The sequence below is a fragment of the Triturus cristatus genome, chromosome 6 (genome assembly GCF_964204655.1).
Source record: "Triturus cristatus chromosome 6, aTriCri1.1, whole genome shotgun sequence".
In the NCBI taxonomy this organism is placed as follows: Eukaryota; Metazoa; Chordata; class Amphibia; order Caudata; family Salamandridae; genus Triturus; species Triturus cristatus.
The window spans coordinates 1,835,090,417-1,835,111,909 of record NC_140589.1 but is presented as its reverse complement, the minus strand read 5'-3'; the positions used below and the strand labels follow the sequence as shown (position 1 = coordinate 1,835,111,909).

At 46.9% G+C, this 21,493-nt stretch overlaps 1 protein-coding gene across 1 annotated transcript in view; it reads right to left on the bottom strand.

Annotated features, from left to right (window-relative positions):
• The window catches only part of ABHD1 (abhydrolase domain containing 1), a 72,781-nt gene that overhangs the window by 32,989 nt on the left and 18,299 nt on the right, over positions 1 to 21,493 (bottom strand). The window contains exons 3-7 of the mRNA XM_085613258.1: positions 17,505 to 17,687; positions 13,911 to 13,956; positions 12,707 to 12,819; positions 3,482 to 3,655; positions 1,867 to 1,915 (exon numbers count right to left, since the gene is read on the bottom strand). Coding sequence (XP_085469384.1) covers positions 1,867 to 1,915; positions 3,482 to 3,655; positions 12,707 to 12,819; positions 13,911 to 13,956; positions 17,505 to 17,687 — 565 coding nt within the window. The remainder of the gene's footprint in view (positions 1 to 1,866; positions 1,916 to 3,481; positions 3,656 to 12,706; positions 12,820 to 13,910; positions 13,957 to 17,504; positions 17,688 to 21,493) is intronic.

Sequence of the window (21,493 nt, the reverse complement as noted above, 5' to 3'; positions counted from 1 at the left end):
AACAGGAGGCCGAGAAGAGAACAACATTTGTCAAGAAAAGAGGGAGTGAGACTTGAGAAAGTGAAAGAAAGAGACAGCAATAAAACAGGTGCTAAAACCACATGATGGGGCTTGAAACAGAAAGAAGTTCAAATACTATGTATTTTTGACGTTATTCGACTCTTTCTGAATGTTCTTTGCTGGGAATCACGCTATGTTGCAACCTTGAACCCAAAAGCGTAGCATGAGCTAAAAGTGCGCAGCATACATCTACCCTGTGACCTCCCAGGTCCACCTCGTCAGAGAGAGCCTCCCAGATGAGGCAGAACCTGAACTGTGGCTGGAATGGCAGATGACTACCCTGCAGTAGAAGTCACCCTAAGAATACATGGGACACAGCCAGATCCCTTAGGGTGAATGACAAGGATCGGTTACAAAGTAACACCTTGAATTTGTCAAGAGGGAGAATAATTTTTTAATAGAGATCCAAAATACGGCAAAAATAGTTTAAAACAGTGGAGTAGGACCCTGAGCCCCACTCTGACTGGGACCCAGTTCTATCTGGAGACTCCTATGAACTCCTCAACTATGCCCTGGCTAAGTGAGGCAGGGCAGCACACGAAATCATATGACTTGTGGCTCACTAGCCCTCAGGGCAGTTGCGTCCGGCATGGCTTGCAGGAGGGAGGGGAGGTGGGGGGGTGGAGGGGACTGGTCCCGCCTTTTCTCCGCTTCTATAGGAAGTAGGCAGCCAGGCCGTGGAGAAGTGTGGCTCAATGGTTAGAGTGGCAGACCTCGATGCAGAGCACTGGTCCGGGACCAGGGTTCGATTCCCGTCACGGCAGGGTCTCGGGCTATAAATTCCGCGGACCGGATATTCTCGCCTCAGTGCCTATTCTAATCATGGGTCCCACGCTGCAACTCTGGGCAATAGCTTGCTTAATCTCCACAACGGCCCCAACAGCGCTGGGATGCCTGGCCTCACCATGGGGGTGCCCAGGAGTGGACACCTCACATGGAAAGCCAGGAAGGGTTCCACAGCGGTATGAGTAAAAGCGCCAGGATGCCCCCGTTGGGGGTGGCAGTGCGCTATACAAGTACAAATACAAATACAAAATACAGGCTCCCTCCCCTAAACCAATCACAACGCTGCAATGCAGTGATGTGATTTGTCTGAGCACCCTGACACAACACTCAGCCAGGGGCTGGAGGGGTGGGCATGTTCTCCATGCAGGTTGTAATGCAGCCTGCATGAAGAAGGGGAAAGTGCTCATGACTGGTTTGGTCGGCCCGGGAGGGCAGACTAAACAGTCATTGCGCACTTCGGAGTGGGCCAACCACTCCTGCCCTGCCCTGCTCCGTTAGCAGAGCAACCCCGCTCACCCGCAAAGGAAACATAAAATGGTAATAACTAAAAGTCATTAACATTTTGTTTTTTCTTCTCGCACTGCGAGAAAGCAGTGGGGTGGCGCTCCTCCGCCCTAGCAGAGGAGCCGCCACTGATCAAAATAGGTACATTTGACCTTAAATGTACATTTACAACCAAATGTACCTTTGTGAAGAGGTCTAACAGTGAGTAAAAGGGCATACAAAGATTTTAGACAGGGAGAGGAATGGCAGTGTGAGGGGGAGACACAAAGTGAGAAAAGTGGGTGTTAAAATAGATTCTGGGTAGGGGCCGAATCAAGGTAAAGTACATAGTGAGGAAAGGTTTTGAAAGATATTTGGAAGACAACAGCACTGGGTGAAAAGAATGTGTGAAAATGGAGAGTGAAGCAGTTAAAGATAAAATGAACGTACAGAGATGGCAACTCTTCGAGATGCTATATGAATGGATGCATAACTCATTGATAATTGGAGAGAAGGATGAGGGCTTCCAGCTCTTACCTTCAGCACATGGTCCACGTCCACTTTGCTTTCCATGACTTTTCTGTGTCTAGAAGATGAAAACAAATTTAATTAAAGAAGATATCCAAATCCATCCAGGGGCGGCTCCTCCGTAACAGCGGAGGAGTGAGACCCCACTTGTCAATGTCAGTCAGCAAAAAATAAAATGATAAAACAATATTATAATTTTATTTTCCACTGGTTTGCTAACCCCATGTGAGCAGACCTTGGTAGAGGAGGAGTGCTGGGCACTGTAAAGTGCGCATGTTGGTTTGGCCGGCTGTTTTGTGCTTCGAAGGAATCCCTTCTCAAATAAATAAGCACTTTAGGATGGTACTGCCTCTCTGTCTCCTTTGTAGATCCCCATGACACATCCCATCTCTCGTAACCTCTAAATGGAAACCTTGGGAATTCTAATGTCGGACAAGAACAACATCAAGATCCATCAGTAAAAGTCAACACACAACTGTACCTACAGGTAACACGAGGAAAATAAAAGTATCTGGATCCAATGTACCTTCACTTCCATCCAGGTCCGTATATTAAAGTCACATTTGAAATTCCTTTTCAGACAGAGGACTTGATTTATAGCTTGACAGACGGGTTACTCTATCACAAACGTGAATGGTTATCCCGCCCGCCTTATTACTGCATTATACCCTACGGCACTTGTAAAAAGGTGAATGAGATATCCGTCATGTTGTGACAGAGTAACCCGACCGCCAAACCCTAAATCAAGCTAAGAGTTTGTTCTAATTGTCAATGAAAACAAACAAGCGTGTGCAGAAAGAGCTTTCAGCAATGAACCTCGACAATTCCACCTCCCAGCTGTTCCTCTACATCATATCTCCAACGTTCTACATCAACAGCACTCTCAGGATCAGAATGCACATCTAAAAAAAAGACACAAACCACTTGGAATCAACTCACTATGCTCTGCAAAGTGCACGTTTTTCTCCATGAAGGTGACTTAAGAACAGCTGAGCAAGCCCTGGTCCTATCTCACCTAACAGGTGAAGTACAATGCTCACCAGAGTGTGCGAATCACACCCGGCCCTAGAAGAGTATTCTTAATTCAGCTGCCAGGCTGACCAGAATCTAAGGAAGTTTGAGAGAATCTCACCCACCCTCAAAGAACACTGGCTCCCTCTGCAAGCCTCCTTCACCTTCAAAGCATAATGCATCACCCAGACCCAAGTGTGGGTGATGCTGTTCCCCACGTGAGCTCCCTAGTATTTATGGAACAAGCAAGCCCAAAATTGCCGCCAGGCTATGTCACACTCACATCAACAACCTCAGCAGGCGTGAAACAACAAACAATTACAGAAATGAGAAGACACCACTTTCTGTACATACATAGATCAGGCATCAGTCTACAACTACATACTAAATGACTAGGAACATAGATGAGAGAACTCACTCATGTCAAACTTAACATTCTACACAGAGCCTAAGCAAAACCCATTCCACATACACTGTATGTGTGGGAACACAGAGGAGAGAAGATGCAAACCTGATGTACTGCAAAAGCACAGAGCAACATGACCTCCATATATCGGATGGCGAGGAATAGAAAGGCAAAACACATACACAGTCACATACGAACATCATGTACCTGTTGATGGCTTTGCATAGGCTGTATGTAAGGCGTTGATTAAACAAAAAGAAGTTGAGCGGCTCTTCCAAGGACGAGCTGGATTCTAATGTATTCCACACGACTGAAAAGGCGACCGCTGCAACAAGGCCCGAGTCCTTCCCTTTCCGTGCCAGATAATTCAGCAATGTCATCCTACAGAGCAATATAAGTGCAAAACACACCATATGGTGGACCGTTAGCAGAGGGCCGTGACCACAGAACTTTACACAACTTCCTACAGGGTACAGTAAATACAGGTGTGGGAGGATGCACAGGCTCAGATTCCATTCTATGGTGGCTTGACTCCACTGGAGGGAGATACCAATGTTGAACACGTGAATGCTCTACACAAGATCGCCCGCTCCTAACCTAAATAGAAATACATTCCAAGGGTCCTGTAATTATGGTTTTACACACTGCATGTTACATCAAAGCCATGGCACCCATTATTGAGTGAGGACATGTATGCATTGGCGGACACATCAGCTTTCCTCTGAAGCACACTCTCATCATTGACCATCAGTTCTTTAATCTGGCTCACAAGATAGGGAATAAGCAGTTTTCTCAGGTGACAATCTTAAAGTCTCTGGACGATAATTATTAGTCTCCCAAATATATCCTAGTTTTTGTCATTGGAGCCCTTGGGACAAGGAGACTGAATGTCTTGAAATGAGGCCCGATATGGGCTGCACTTGAGACACGAGTTTGGCAAGTACAACACTTTGCCGAAGACTTTGTTCCGGAAAAGTATACGTTTAACCTGATTGAGGTGACAGCTGAGCATCAATTAGGGAGGTCCTGGTTCTTCATGGACACCAGCGACATGTACTCTGGTCTCTCCATGCAGCACCAAGACTGACGTAAGTTTGACCTTTTCTAAACGACTCTTAGCATGCTGAAGAACAGGGATTCCAGTCCATCGATCACCGCCACCATCCACCAAATGGCAGGACTCTGAGACGAATCAGCAGCAAAACATCCTTATTAAATTTGTAAGAGGAGTCAGTCTCCTCTTTCCCACTTCCACCTTTAGGTTCCTTCCCTCCAGTCTCAGGAATGTCAGCAATACATTTTCCACTGACTGGGGAAAGCAACGTCACCTCGCACATGAACAGGCCAGGGGCTTCTAAAATGGACCACACAGGCCTTCTTCACTCTGGTTCGCTCAGACAAGCACAATGTGTGCAACACACAGACTATAAACATACATACACACATGCACTTGTGAGATTAGCGCAAGGATCTCCTGCAGCAGAGGAACTTTACATAACTGGGCCAGTAGGCCAGCACTCTTGTGACATGGATAAAAATGGTTTGGTCACACTACGATTGCTAAAATATAGTATACTGCTATCACCACGCTACATGCTTCAACCCTGTGACAGGGAAATTAGCCTCCTGTCACAATAGAAAACTCGCTTGCCACGCAGGTCCAGGACATGTCCAGGGCCATACTCACATCAAGGGACAGGCCTTTGTGCACTTGCTAGATTAACATGGGTCTGAGCCAAAAAACAGAATATACTTGCAGTTGAGCACTCAGGGCAGGCAGCATGACTATCAGGCAAGGGACAATCCCACCCAAACAGACTCTTCTCAGATCAGACCACCTGGAACCTTATTTCACCCTTTGTCATCAAGCTGAGCCAGTACCACACCAACTCTTTTGTCCAAGGCATCTGTCTGTACAATGAAGTGTTGGCTGTAGTCTGGAACCTTCAGTACAAGTGTATTGCTTATTGTTCTCACCAAAAGCTTCCAGACACTCCTCAATCCAAATCACCTTCTTGGGCAGCTTCTCCGCTGTCAAAGCCATCAAAGGAGTTTCATAGTTTGCTACAAAGTTCCTGTAGTAATCAGTGAATCATAAAAAGGTGCTCACTTCAGTCTGGGTGGTGGGCACCTCCACTCAAGGGCAGACTGAATCTTAGCATCCAACAGGTGAATCTTCCCGTTAGCCACCTGATGCCAAAAGGTAGACTACAGCGCACTGCCCCATCTGGCACTTAGATGCCAGGATGGTCATTTTTAGCCCCTGTTTATTGGCCAAAACTTATTTGATGTGCTTCAGGTTGTTCTCCCATGAATTGCTAAAGTCATAACACAGAATTCTTTGAGCCCTGAGAGAACGTAATTCGCCAATCGTTGGAAACTTGAAGGAGCATTTTTCAACCCAAAGGCCAGTAGTCTAAATTAAAATATCCCCTCTGGCCTAGAGGCGGATTTCACCTTGGCGCTAGGTGCTAAGGCCATCTGCCAGCACTCCCTGGTCAGAACAAAGGAGCTCAAATAGCTTGCAATACCCAACTGGCCCACAAGCTCATTATCCGATGTACATTAGTCATGATGACTTCGTTGAGGCCTCTGTAGTCCACACAAAAGCACAAATCTGTGCAACCTTGCTTGGGCACCAGCACTACTAGACTGGCCAAATGGCACAAGATCACTCAATCACTCCAAGTCCAACATCTCAGTTACATGATAAGCCTTGATACATTCCTGGAATCAATCATCCCAAAACCTCTCTACATTCTCTCCGATTCACAGGTGTCAACTGAGAGGCAAGCTGTATCTCTTCCTCGAATCCATCTCTCACATCACTATGCAGCAAGCCAGGAAGAGGCTCACTGTCTTGTTCAACTTCCTCTGCCATCGCCATAGCTAGCATGTTGGCTCTGGATTTACAGTCTCATGACAGGCCATTCTCTTAGCCAACATATTATCTTCCTACCACTCCTTTGCTGACCCGCTCCCGGCCTCCCTTCGTAAGTGTCACAAGCATAGGGCATTCAATTTGTGCCTTCAGAATTCATCCCAGGGAGGTCCTCCAGCAGGTCTGGTAGAAACCCAGACTCTAAAGGCCGCTCTGCTTCAGGTATCTCACTCTCCTCTCTGTCTGGAGCAGGAGTAGTGGACGCCGCAGCCAGTGCCTTCTCAGAGTCCGGAGCACGCACTGCAGAGTGATACAGACATGTGTATGTGATCTTGGTACACTGTGCCTTTTCACGGAGACGATTATATCACCCCAACAGGGTCTTGGCACTGTTCATGGTATGAATATATGTATTTTGTTTGTCGCCACCAGTACCCATTTGTTTGGGTATGACTTCCCAATAGTGATTTTTCACTCCCACCTACTCGTGGAGTCGCCTTTACCTTCAATTTGACTACAGCCATCTCCTACTCAGCAGGAGCTTTCGTATCCGTTGGAGATTTTTTACTTGGACTTCTGAGGCTACCGCTGGGTCTTGTCCACTGGTGTTCTATTAACCAGAATTACTGATGCAAATGCCTGTGCTCAACTTATCCCTCTCATCTGGACGATGATCTCTCATTAACTAGAGGTCGAAATGGCGTCAACTGCAGACACAATATAGACTCCTAACTGACCACACCTCTCTAATTGACCTCGGAGTCAAGAGTCATACATTTCTTATTTGTTCATATACACTTGTCACTTTTTCACTCTGTTTTCACTATATTCACAGTTTGAGCCCTTAATTTACATATTTACTCATAAATTCTAAAACCAAATTGCACTATGTACTTTTTGATATGGATGGTATGCACAGTTATTATGTACTGAATTATAATTGCTTGATTAATGTCCCTATTGTGGATAGCAATTGCATCCACCAACTTTTTGAGGATTACCATTGTAAATAAGTCTATACTAGTCTACAGTTGTTTGTTATATAAAACTGCCCCAGGCTCCTGTTTTAGCAGACTGGGCATTCCCTTGTTTTTCTAGAAGGAAGCCCACGCTATACAGGCTTCTGGTCCTGGTACTAACCATTTGAAGGAGAGCCAAGTCATGGCACACTCCTTGGCCCTTTCGGCACCAGTTCATCAATCTGCTCAACAGTTTGGCCTTTTTGGGGATATGCCAGAAGCTTGGCTTATCAGCAGAGCCAGGCTCCACTGCCCTCACAACAGACCCTCCAGTCGTTTTCAAGGTTAGGGCTATGACACCAACAGACAACGCCCTGACCATCAGGTGTAGCGTAAATCTGTCCCCCACACCCCCTGGCAACACCCTTAAAAACTCTTTAGTGCACCTGTGGTGGAACCCAACCACAGCGTAGACGGAAGGATTCGCCACTTCCTCCAGGAGTGCCAGTAAAACAAATGGTTTAAACTTAAAACAGTGGTTCCTGTGGACACTCAATGATTAATATCACAATATAATTCTCAGCACAATCGCAGTTAACTGGGAGTCCATCAATGTCAAGGAAAGAAGAACATGTAACACAGGAGGTATAGAGAAACACGCTTTTTTATATATGAAAATTCACACATTTGCTATAAATGTATCAGTGTTGAGTGTCCCAAGTGCAAAAAAGCATGAAACCTATGAGCATCAATTGTGACTTTTGTGACATAAAAACAAGGTTTCAATGTTGTAACAGAAAATGACCATTCAATGGATACACAATCAAGGTTAACAGTTTCCTAGTTTAATAGTAGGGACTGGGATTGGTTCGTTTTCAAATCGTCAACGACGTTTCGACCCAGCTACCAATGTGGGGTCTCATCAGGACCCATCAATGTAGGGACACCTGTGGATGACTGAATGAGTGAGGTGAACACTTGTGGGAGTGCGGGGTGGTTAAGGATACTCACATAGGGCCCGGCCATTCAAAAAGCAGAGACAGACAAGAGCAGTTCTCCAGGGAATCCAAGGCGGGAATTTTTCCGCTACAGATTGAGTCTGAATTCTACATTGACTTCATGAATACCGGAATCACTACAGAAACAGATTGACGTTTCCCTGAGTAATTCAAGGCCCCCTTTATCCTTGGACCTTGTCCATTCATACTACACCCTTCTTGGATGTAGGATTCCATTCGTGACCATCTCGCATATCTGTGACTGCCAATACCCATCCCTCCAGAGGTGCCCGGCCGGGCCCTATGGGAGTATCCTTAACCACCCCGCACAACCACAGGTGTTCCCCTCAGTCACTGTCAGTCATCCACAGGTGTCCCTACATGGATAGGTCCGGATGAGACCCCACATTGGTAGCTGGGTCGAAACGTGTCCACAGGAACCACTGTTTTTGTTTAAATTGTAATGTAACCTGGTTCCATGTGAGTAGTTTGTCCCTTGTGTTTTTTTACACGAGTAAAACAAATGGGTTCTTCAAATCGTCCAACAGGGCTTGTCATGCCTTTTCCTCCTGACGCACCTTTACCTTACATCAGAGCGGCTTTCGAGGACTACCGGTCTGTTTTGAGTCAGAAGGTATTGCTATTAATATTAACTGTAATATCTATAAATACAAAAAGTCAGAAGGTGCAGGCTATTTTTGGCAAAGGATCCATGTAGGGTACCAGTCTCTGAAGTAGGGACTGGCTATTATTGCCAAAGAAGGGCAGAGACCTTTATCCTATTTTGGATCTTTGCCCTCTTAATGCCTTCTTATGAAAGGACAAATTCTAGATGCTCAAGTGCTGGCACTGGTTCGGTCTGCCCTGGATGAAAACATTTGAACTGCACAATGCATATTTTCCAGGACCTGTCCTGCAGGCCCACAGCACTACTGCGGTTCATAGTACGCTAAGAGCATTTTACGTTTGCTGCACTCTCCTAAGGCCTCACCAGTGCACCCTCAGATGTTGTCAAAAGTGATTTCAGTATTTGCAGGATATCTTTGGAGGTCGGGCATACCAGCCTTCCCCTACATCAATGACTGGCTGCTGAAGGCAGGCCCGCCACAGTCTGTCCTGCAGCACTTCCAGATAAAGGCGAACCTCTTTGCATCTTTGGGGTTCACGATCAACGTGCCAAAGTCACACTTGACTCCCTCTCTTTGAAGCCATTCTGATAACGGGTCATTTTCGGGCCTTCCCTCTGGATCAATGAGTCCAAGACATTTGAACTATGGTCCTGATGTTTCACCCTTGGTCATGGGTCTCAGTATCGGCGGCTCTGAGGCTTCGGTCTATTGGCCTCCTGCATCTTGCTTGCTGACCATGCCAGTGTCACTTGCAGGTTTTCTGTGGGATCTGAAGTCTCAGTGGGCCCAGCACCTAGGGAACCTGCCAGATTGCATCCAGGTTTTGAAGGAGACTGCACAAGATCTGCAGTGGTGGTTGGTCGACCTCAGGTGGACCAGAGGCAGACCTCTCTCCTTATCCCACACAGAGCTGACAGTGGGGACAGACACATCACTGCTGGGTTAGGGAAACCACCTGAAAGAGGTGGCGATCAGAGGACTCTGGTCTCCTGCAGAAGCCTGTCTCCACATCAACCTGTTGGTGCTATGGGTGATTCACTGGGCCGAAGTAAGGCTGGCACAGGTTTTCATGGACAACACCACCGCCATGTGGCACTGCAATAGGCAGGGTAAGGTGGCGTCCTTTGTCCTGAGCCTCTGCACCTCTGGAACTGGCTGGGTCAGCAAGGCACGTGAACTACCTGGTGGGATATCTGAATGCCAGGACAGACAAACTCAGCCAGTGATACCTAGCAGATCACAAATGGCAGCTACACCCAGAGGTGGCACAGGATTGGAGAGATCCCTGGCTTGACCTATATGCCCAGTGTTTAAAACATTTCCACTGGAGTTCCCAAGAAGGCTCTTTCTTGTAGAAGCATTCCACCTAGAGCTGAGCATGGACTCCTCTAAGCTTTCCAGCTGCTACCTCTGCTCCCCATAGTTCTGAGGAAGACCAGGAATAACCGGTTCCAAGTCATCCTTGTGGCTCAAGATTGAGCCAGAAGAGTATAAAACCCTGGACGTCTGGGCATAAGCATCGGTCCTCCAATCAGGCTGCTGCTTCAGAAGGATCTTCTGTTGCAGCAGCAGGGCAAAGACTTGCACCCAGATCTGCGCAATCTGCACCTCGATGTGTGGGGACTCCGCAGCAGCAGTTGGCTTCTTTGATCTTCCTTCCAAAGTCAGTGATGTGATTTTGGCAGCCAGGCAACCTTTCCATGAAGTCCGTGTACACCGGGCACTGGCACTGGCTTCATACGGCACCCACCAGATGCAGCTGTGGCAGGCCAAGCTGTAGAATGTCATGCTGATCGTTTTATCTTTTGCCTTTTTACATTTAACAGACCAGCTGTCCTTTTTCAAATCAACAGATGAGATTTATTAAATGTTTGCAACATATGTTCCTGCTAAAACCCTTTATTTTGCTACAGTGGGACTGACATTTGGTATTCACTATCCTAATGTCTACCCCTTTTGAACCAATACACAGTTGTCTATTATGACTCGTGACCATTAAAATGGTCTTTTGAGTCCTTGTAACATCAGCTTGTCCCGTCATTGAGCTTCAGGCCTTCTCTGTCCGGCTGCCTCATACCACCTTTTTTCTGGGCAAACTTGTGTTGAGAACCCGAGCTGCATTCCTGCTGAAGGCAGTGACATCTTTTCATGTCGGACAAGCTATCACGCATACATTCTTTGCTCCAAAGAGGAGGAGAGACTTCATCGATTGAATCCTAAAAGAGCACAGAGTTTCTTCTTTGATCACACCAAAAGATCATGGAGTGGACGCTCAGCGCTTTGTGGGATTCTCAGGAGCAAAGAAAGAAAAGTGGTACAGAAGCAAACCATCTCCAGATTGATAGTCCTCTGTATTAAGATATGCAACACATTGGCTAAAAAGCAGCTTCTGGAAGGCTTGAGTGATCATTCTACCTGGGCAAAGGCTGCTACTACTGTGTTGACAAGCACAACGTCGGTCCTGGATATCCGTCAGGCTTCTACACAGGAATCCGTGCACAACTTCACAAAACACTGCTGCTTTGGCAGTCAAGTCCGTTGGGATGGGCATTTTGCCCGTTTGGTCCTGCAGGGCTTTTAGACCTGAGCTATTTCACAGACTCACCGCTTGAAAGATACTGCTTTAGTATTTATTTTCAAGGTGAGGAAACTGTGGTTAGAAGTATCCATTAGAGGAACAAGTAACTTACCTTCTGTAACACTCTTTCGAGTGGATACTCTATCTAAACACTTATTCCTCACTGCCCTCCCACCTCCATGTTCTGTGGAATGACCTACTTTTCCATCTAAAAAGCTTAAAATTTGGAAATCTGCTCAATGGTCCTTCCAATTTCCTGATGGGATCTATATTTGAGGGCGCAGACAGGCCTATGAAAGAAAGTGATGTTAGAGCGCATAGGTGCCACTTATATAGGGCTCCGTTCGTCACATCCATAGTGGAACAAGGTTGTTGTGGAGCCACAAGGTGCCACATGCACGCACACAGGAGCACTGCTTTTTGAGTTTATAGATCCAGTCTTTTGCATGGTAGTAAGGAATCTGCAGTTAGACAGAGTATCCACCAGAAAGAGCGCTACCAAAGGTAAGTAACGTTTTCATTGTGCTCAACCACAGAGCAAAAAGCAAATGTAAAACACAATTGTTTGCTCAGCAGCAACACATATGAACCTTCCTGGATGTCGGCATCCCTCCTGCACCTTGCTGCATCTGCAGCATGCCTCATTCACATTCCAACATTTTGAAATTCGGACATCTGCTCTGGTCCACCCCTGTATTTATCATCTTTCTTTCTGGGTGTATTGAAGCTGACCTGACAGACGTGTATACTTATCCAAAGGACCATGTGGGGCCCAGAATGCATTGCTCATAGTAGGCAAACAGGTCCCCCTCTCAAACGGAATGCTGCTTCAGCATTCAGAGACTCACCTGGATATGACACAAAAGGCTTGCCTAAGACCCAATTATGAGCCCATTTTCATCTAACTGTACTATGCTGCGAGTCAGGCTCCTACTCAGGAACTTTGCACTCACATTCATTCAGTTTCTTTAAGACTTGATATTGGTCTGATCCTTCCCAGGTGTTTACATGCCATGATAAAGAAATATATAAACATATAAAAAGGGAAATAGAGAAGCTACACAAATTGGAGGTGCCTGTAAGCCAATAGGAAAGCTGTGTTCTTTGCTGTCGACCAATGGATTGTCCCCCATGAGAAATTAAGTTGTCTTGTGTCAAGTATGCGGGGATCAGACACATTGACCAGCCAACCCTTCAGCATCTGCCATACATGGAGAAACTGATCAAAGGAGTTATGCTACTTTCTAAACTTTGTGGGAGTGATGCAGATGTAACATGAACTGTTGACAACACAACAACCCCAGATTTACCTCAATTACTCCCACTGAACATGGGATAGTCTTCCCTTCCCACACATAACATCTATATAAAGTAATTAAGTGCTTACCCTCCTAGAGATACGCCAACAGCAAGGAGCGGAGACTTGGGGTATAGGCTTTTGATATGGGAGATCACGGTCTCCAGGTCTTCGGTGTTTGATGCACAGAATGTGCGGTATGTCTGCAAAGATATGAATAGAGCTGGGTTAGAGCTTCCTAGCTTACCCAAGGCAAATGGTTTTCAGTTACAGATACTTGCGGTAAACCACAGCCAAGCAGCTCACTGGGACCAAGGATCAGGCCACCCGATGCAACATCTCATCATTGCTAAGACTATGCAGCACCAAAACTCATTGTTCTAACACACGAAAATTAAAAGAGTGAATGGTGCTTTGCTATTCAGATAAACGTCTGTCATTTCCAGCACTTACAACTAGCAAATAAATAAGAACTATGCACCCCAGAACAATATCTGCCTCAAGGCAAATCACCTCCCTTCTTCTAATGGCTACAGCAACACTTCCTCATCCAGACAGCACTCTGCGATCATTCAGTATACTGTGCTTCACTAACATTCATAAAACCATTACCATCACACTGTCCCATGTGTGAGGCGCCACACTTAGCCATGCCAGCGTTATCAATGACCACAGCGTAATGCAAACAGACCATTGTCCTGACTGTATAAAAACACTTCGAGCACCAGGCACAGCATGATAGTATCGGGCACCACTCTCTAGGGCAATCAGAGCCTTACATCAGTGCCTACAGGGTCATGTGATCACATAAGCCACATAAGTAAATTCATCATCTTCACAGAATGATCTGATCACAGGGACTGTGTTTAAGCCGAGAAGGCTTATACTATCGCATGATCATAGATAACGTGTCCCATCCTCAAGGACTCTGTGAAGGTATCACACAAGTAGAAGGACCTAGTTTATGGAAACCAGCTCAGTACTAATCTACCCCTGCTTTTCCCCAACACGCTGTGTGACGCGAGATATCTACTTCAAGATGACTGGAGAGCAAAGTCATAAGACCATGATTCAAATAAAGTATACCGCTAGCAAATCACTACTTTTTCAGGTCCACCAGGAAACGTTGTGATGTTGTGAGCACACAAAATATTTGAACCAGAGAAGAGAAGATGAATGGGAGTACAGAGTGTTCTTAGGGAGGAAGGGAAATATCTAGACCCAAGTGAAGAGGTAACACATGAGGAACTACTGAAGGCAGGGCAACCACTGAAAATAGAGTAGTCCGACTCACCAGCAGCTCTTCACCGCCAAACCCTCTATTGTTGAAGACAATGGCTCTGTGAAAAAAACAAGAGGAACAGATTGTCAGCACACAGTTTAAATCTAAACTGGGCAACCATTGCCACCTGAATCTGGGGTTATCAAAAGCCCTTGTATTTGGTGCAACACTTGACACTTTCATTGCCAGTTTGGATTTTGAAAGACGAGTGGTACGCAGAGGCAGTTCCTCCCTTATGGCGTTGTGACATTGCCCCGCTGATATTCTGGCCCCCATTCCCCTTTAAAATGTGAATAAACTTAGATACATTTTCAAGGGAGAGGATGTAGCCTTACGGCTAGAGCGGTGGACCTCGAAGCTGGGGAACCAGGTTTGAGTCTCGGTAATGACGCTCAACATCCTGTGATTCTGGGCAAATCACTTAATCTCCCCGTGCCTAACAAAAGTGAATGTGTCCTTTTGTAATGAAACTGGTGCTCATGTAAAGCGCTCTGATACCCGATGTCTCGGGTCTAGTTCGTGCTATATAAAATCTCTATAAAAGTTTCTTTTATTCTGCCCGTGGCAGTCAGCCGTCAGCCAGGAGAGGGGTTAGGGAGCTAGGAGAGGACGAGAAGAAGAAGAGAACAGATATTCTCTTATCCAGGAGAGCTACTGTGCACGTTGACGGCCCTGTGGGAGCTGTGCACACTCGCATCCATGTACATGTACAATCCTGTGCTAGGCTGCCATGTGCATTAGTGGGTTTGCACAGTGCTAGCTCTGTGCACAATAGCCCAGGAAGCAGCAGATGCACTCCCTAGCATACAAAGAGGGGCAAACCCTGTACAGCAGGCTTTGTGGACAGCTACTTCTGTGCACTGAGATCCTTACAGAAAGTTGTGCACTCTGCTAGCCATGTGTTCAGGTAGCGCTGCACTGACGTCTCGCTGTGCAAGAAACCTCCGCATTGGGTGTCATCTGCATATAGGTGGAAAGGGATGTTGGCATTTTTAGGTATAGTGGTGAGGGGTTCCATGTATATGTTGAACAGTTGTGGTGAGAGCACTGAGCCTTGGGGGGACGCCCCTGCTGACAGGGTGAAGGTCGGAATTAAAGTTTTTGATTTTTATCCTTTGCGAGCGGCTGTGTAAGAAGGAGGAGAACCAGCGTAGTACTACCTCATCAGCACCTACCCTTTCTTGTAAAGCCTTGATGAGTAGTTGGTGATCAACCGTGTCAAGGGCTGCCGATAAGTCCAGGAGAATGAGTAAGCAGCATTTGTCGATGTCGAGGGATTTGTGGATATCGTCTGTGATGTTAAGCATCGCGGTCTCGGTGCTATAGCCTTTTCTGAAACCCGATTGGCGGGGATCAAGAAGGTTGATGTTGTCCATGTGCTGTGTCAGTTGTAAGAGGATGCATTTTTCAAGGATTTTAGATAGGAAGGGGAGACTGGAGACGGTCTGAAGTTATTTAGGTCCTTGGAGTCAAGGCCTGTTTTTTTTTTTTTAGTAGTGGCGTGACTTGGCCAACTTTGAGGCATTCAGGTATGACGCAGGTTCTCGGGAAGCTGTTTATGATCTTGCACCAGAACGGGGCTATGGAGAGTTTCAGTTATTTGGTCAATTGGGTGGGTATAGGGTCAAGGACTTGAGAGGTGGGTTTGTAGGTGGAGATCAGCTTAAGGATCTCGGCTTCCGGGATGCGGTTGAAGGACTTCCATTTTTTCGTGGGGTGCTTGCACGTGCTGTCTATTGTCACTGGGGTAAGCCTTTGCAGGCGGGGTTGACGTCCAGTGTGAGCCCAATCTTGGTGATATTTTTTCTTCGAAGAAGTTGGCGAAGTTTTCGCACAGTTCCTTGGAGGTCTGCATTGTAGATTTAGAGGGCTTGGAGGTTTGTTGCCAGATGATTTTAAACAGTTTGTTGGGTCTGTGTTTTGCGCTGTCCAGGGCGGAGCAGAAAAGGTGGATTTTTCACTGCTGATGTGTTTTTTGTATTTCATTCGAGCTGCTTTGAGTTGTTTGTGTAGGCTTGTGGAGGGATTGCTCCTCCCCAGTCTTTCTGTAACTCTAAGTTGTCTCCTTTCGTTGTTAATGTCCGTGTTGAACCAAGATCTGGATGGGATGTTCCTGGTTTTGTTTTCAGTTTCAGGGGGGCTGCTTGGTCTAGAATGGATGTCATGGTTATGTTGTAATGGGCGATGAATTCTGTTGTGGACAGATCATCCGCGGAGGGAGTTAACCCTTTCCTCTAGGTCAGTTATGTTGATCTGAGTGAGGTTTCTAGTCCATTTGGGAGGGTCTTGAGTGAGGGGTTGGAATGTGATCAGTAGAGTGAGGTGGAATAGGATTAAGTGGTGGTCAGACCAATCCACGGGCAGGGTGTGGTCTATCGTGACTATGTCGCTTTGGGCGATAACGGCATCTAGGGTTGCTCCTTTGTTGTGAGTTTCCTCTGTGCAGTGTTGGGTAAGGTTGTTGCTGTGTAGCAACTCATTCAGGTTCTGGATTAGCAGGTTTTGTTCTTCATTCCAGTGTAGGTTGAGGTCGGCCAGAATTAAGTTGTTCGCATCTCGGAGAAAGCAGTGGGCAATCAGGTCAGACAGGTGTTCAGTGAATGTGGTAGTGTTGCCTGGGGGGTGGTAGATGAGGTGGCAGATTAGTTTTGTTGTAAATTTGGTGATGAAGGGCACGACTGTTCAGTTTTCTCGTTCCATTTCTGGCTGAGTTTTGTTGGCAAAGAAAGGAGTAAACTGTTTCAGTTCCTGATGGGACATATAAGGAAGAGTGGGAGCAGGACAATATTTGTGTTGTTCAATGTTCTTTTTGTTAGAGAACAGCTTAAGCTTTTAGAATTCTTTTTGCACACTTTCCTAGCTTCTTTAAGGACATGAATTTTTGGAGTCTGGGGCTTTGGCACTAATGCTTTTTCCAGGTGCTTGTGCTTCTATTTGCTCTTCATTTCATGAAAAAAGGTTAGAATATTCACAGGAAAATGCACCACTTAACCGTATCACTCGCTACAAACAAAATTGAACTATATGGTTATTTTGATGCAACAAAATTGACATTCCAAAACATTAATATTTTTTTACTTTGTTCTTCATTTTTAGGGGTTTATATGCAGTGGGTAACTTCAATGTATGTTCTCCCAAACATGATGTATCGCTTCTTAGCCATACTTTGTGTGATACTTTGCACTCTGCCACACACACCAAGTTTTCTTTTTGTGCTTTTTTAGCACATTTTATGCAATGTCTTCTCTATGCCCACTTTCCCCTTTGTTTAGTTCTTCTGGCTCCACACTGTCCTATATGTAACCACCCTCCCCAACCCTCAACAGGAGTATGGCAGGAGAAATGCTATTTAGTACTTTCCTCAGGGCTGGACATAACAAATCGTTAAGTTGCAAAATGTATGAAAAGCAAAATACAAATTCAGTAGTCTTTTTTACTATTCAGTAGGTATAAGAAAGGTATGTAAGGAGTACAAATTCCTGTTGCCAAAATAGGTCATCTTCATATAAAAAATAAAAAAAACTGTTCAATTTTTTAAAAATAATTTTTTTAATGTCCGGCTGGCCAAAATATACCACTCATTTGATACAGACATGGTTTCCTTACCTGTACCCCTCCTGGGAGGCTTGCCTCACCATGTGCAACATGTACGTCTGCTCGCTGTTGCCTGTAAGACCGGGTAGTAGAATAACAGTAGGGCGGGATGCAGAGTCGGGGTACCTTAGGCTGTCTTCATTGTCTGACCAGTCCAGTGAGATCTGCCCCCCATCAGCAGTTGCAATCAGCTCACTGAAAGAAAAGAAGAAAGCAAAGTGTCAGCACCAGAGAGCAACAAACACCTCCTAGAACAACAACTGGCACATGCAGATACGAGTATGCGCTGGCATATCTAAAAATAGAGGACCTTCTGCTCGCGCTCCTGCCTTCTTACACCCACGGAGTGCTTTTAAGGTCTATTGCAGGATCTTTCCTTCTACTTTTCGGTTTTGTGTAGCTAGCGAGCAACCAGAGTTTAGCAACTGCTTTTGAATCAGTTGAGGGAAAACAATATGCAAGGCATTTTGGTAATTAAAAAAAAATGAAGGCTTTTTTTTCCTTCTTCTTTTTAGAGTGTTATATAGCACAAACTAGACCCGAGACATCAGGTATCAGAGCGCTTTACATGAGCACCAGTTTCGTTACAGACGGACACATTCATTTTTGTTAGGCATGGGGAGATTAGGTGATTTGTGCTGAATCACAGGATGTTGAGCGTCGTTGCAGAGACTCGAACCCGGTTCCCCAGCTTCAAGGTCACCCGCTCTAGCTGTAAGACCAGTGCACAGGGACGGTCCAATTTGTTGGCAGTGTTGTGACACTACAATGTTTTAGCACAAAATAACAAGATCTTCTTCAGAGAAATATTATAAGCCGTAGAAGTCTTCCAGGATCACAGGCAAATGAACACATTGACAAGAAAACCAAGATGGCCCGGTATCAGTGGTGTAACTAAACTTGAAGGGGGCCCCCTGCAAATTACAAGGACGGACCCCCCACCCCACGCTCCAGACCTAGTCAGGAGCTCTCAGGCCAGGGGACCACCGCCCGTGCCCAGTGCTGGAGGGAGCCCTTGGAGCTCAGGGGGGCCCTTGGAGCTCAAGCCCCCCCCGCACCGCGGCGGCTATTACGCCACTGCCCGGTACGAGTACCACTAAAGAAAGTGAAACCATTCCTTCCAGAAAGAGACTTCTATACTGTTGTTCAGGCCCTCGGACTCTAGAATCTGGATCCAGGGGTGGTAAATGATATCATCCTTCAAAAATATAACATCAAGGCATTAAACTACTGCTTTATTTGGAAGATTAGTATAGATTTGTTTTTCTTAGCTCCAAGTCAGTGTCATGTGTACTGTTTAAGCTTGGAAACTGCCCAGAGTTGGTCTCTGTCTATAGTCATAGTTAGGTGACATTTTTCGTAAGGGGCCATGTTTTGGTTTCTTTAAGATGTCATCAATTATATCATTTCACATGTCAGGAGTGATGTAATATGTGAGGTCATAAAAAGTGGTGGCGCAAGTTATAGTTAGTTCATTAAACTATAACTGATGAATTTAATTGTTTAAACATTAGTTCTAACCTCATTTCAGCTCTGAACTATGACGTCTCTTTCTGTTTTTTTCGTTTGTTTTTTTTTGTAAACAAGTTTTATTCGTCAAAGACACATCCAGCGAAGCTCTGTGACCCAGAGACTTCAACCATATCAAAAGACAACATACCAGTTTTGACATTTTTCTCATGAAGTATCGTATACAGACTACAAAAGAGACATGCAGAACCAAAGCAGTCCCCTCCCTGAAAAAAACATAACACCACCCCCCACCCCACTCCCCCACCCATCGCACTGTCCATCCAGTCAAGGCAGCAGATCTATGCACGACTACTATTCTGTTCCGTCCATGACCCATACCCCCCAGACCCGGCTGTGCCTGGTACTCCAGTGTGCCATGCCTCTTTAAAGCTAGAGGGAGATGGTCCACCACCCACCCAACTATTCCTCCACTATGGGCTCTAAGTCCAGTCCCCTGTAGTTCGCCCAGCGCTTCCATATTTTATAATGTTTACGGGGCCAGCCCCGTGCCACATAGATGGGGGCCTCCAGTCCCATACAAAAATCGAGACCGGTCTTCCAGACAGATAGTGAAGGTGCGGCTGTCGCCTTCCACGCCCTCGCTATATCTCACTTGGCTAGAGTAAAACCCAGGAGCATCAGATGGCGCTTATAGACATTGCCCCCTATATCCTCCATCACATGCAAGATCACCAGTTTGGGGGACCGTGGGAGATCCCAACCCAGCACCTCTGACAGACAGGTCAAGACCCCCCGCCAGAACCTAGTTAACACAGGGCAGTCCCATATCGTGTGTAGCAGCGTCCCCTCTGCATTCAGGCAACGGAGGCAATGCGGAGAGGCCACCAGGCCCGCCTTATACAACCTAACTCTAGTGAAATAGACTCTGTGCAGATACTTAAACTGGATGAGCCGAAGGCTCACAGCGACAGCCGCCCCGCGCGGCGAGGGGGGGGGGGGGGGGGGGGAGAGGAGGAGGAGGAGGAGGAGGAGGAGGAGGAGGAGGAGGAGGAGGAGGAGGAGGAGGAGGAGGAGGAGGAGGAGGAGGAGGAGGAGGAGGAGGAGGAGGCTCCTCCTCCTCCTCCTCCTCCTCCTCCTCCTCCTCCTCCTCCTCCTCCTCCTCCTCCTCCTCATTCTTTAAATACTTGCAGTTCCGGCATGCTCTTTCCCCCAGTCTGGTGGGTCTTGAGGAGTTGGACGATTTTAGTCCAATTGAGGTGAAGGTGTTCATGGGGGACCTACGAGACCACAAGATTTCGAGAATATATCAGTCCCTGGTAACTCACTGCTCCCCGTTGCTGCAGCATCTCCGTGAGGTTTGGGAGGGGGATGAGGATGAGGAGGATGAGGAGGATGAGGAGGATGAGGAGGATGAGGAGGATGAGGAGGATGAGGAGGATGAGGAGGATGAGGAGGATGAGGAGGATGAGGAGGATGATGAGGAGGAGGAGGAGGAGGAGGAGGAGGAGGAGGAGGAGGAGGAGGAGGAGGAGGAGGAGGAGGAGGAGGAGGAGGAGGATCCTCCTCCTCCTCCTCCTCCTCCTCCTCCTCCTCCTCCTCCTCCTCCTCCTCCTCCTCCTCCTCCTCCTCATCCTCCTCATCCTCCTCATCCTCCTCATCCTCCTCCTCATCCTCCTCATCCTCCTCATCCTCCTCATCCTCCTCATCCTCCTCATCCTCATCCCCCTCCCAAACCTCACGGAGATGCTGCAGCAACGGGGAGCAGTGAGTTACCAGGGACTGATATATTCTCGAAATCTTGTGGTCTCGTAGGTCCCCCATGAACACCTTCACCTCAATTGGACTAAAATCGTCCAACTCCTCAAGACCCACCAGACTGGGGGAAAGAGCATGCCGGAACTGCAAGTATTTAAAGAATTGGGTACGCGGCATATGAAAGTCCTTCTGGAGCTCCTGGAAGGATTTCAGAATGGGCCCCCTCATAACGTCACCCAGGGTGGAAATCCCTATCGTATCCCAGTCCCGAAATCCGGGGAGGGCCGCCAGCTGCGGCAGACCCCCGTTTCTCCAGAGCGGAGTCTCCCCCGTGAGGTGATTCCACCAACCCATCTTCCGCAGCGCCTGCCTCCAAATCTGAAAGACCAGTTGCGTCACACTAGGTAGTAGCCGTCGCAGCGGAGCGGAATTGAGGAGGGTATGTAGCGAGTGATCCCCCATTAGGCGGCGTTCAAGGCTATATGCCGGATCCGACCTGTCGCCATACCACCATTCGTTCAGGACCAGCAGGTGGGATGCCATATAGTAGGAGAGAATATCTGAGGTGGCAAGTCCCCCACAAAATGTAGACTTAAAACATGTACGCAGCGCCACCCGCACTACCCCTCCACCCCAGAGGAACTGACCCAGTAGTGCGTTGACTTGGCGGAACCAACCCCCGGGAATAGGATATGGATGATTCTGCAGTTGGTAGAGCATCCGAGGCAGGGCAACCATTTTGAAGATGGCCATATATGGAGAGGGGCATGTGA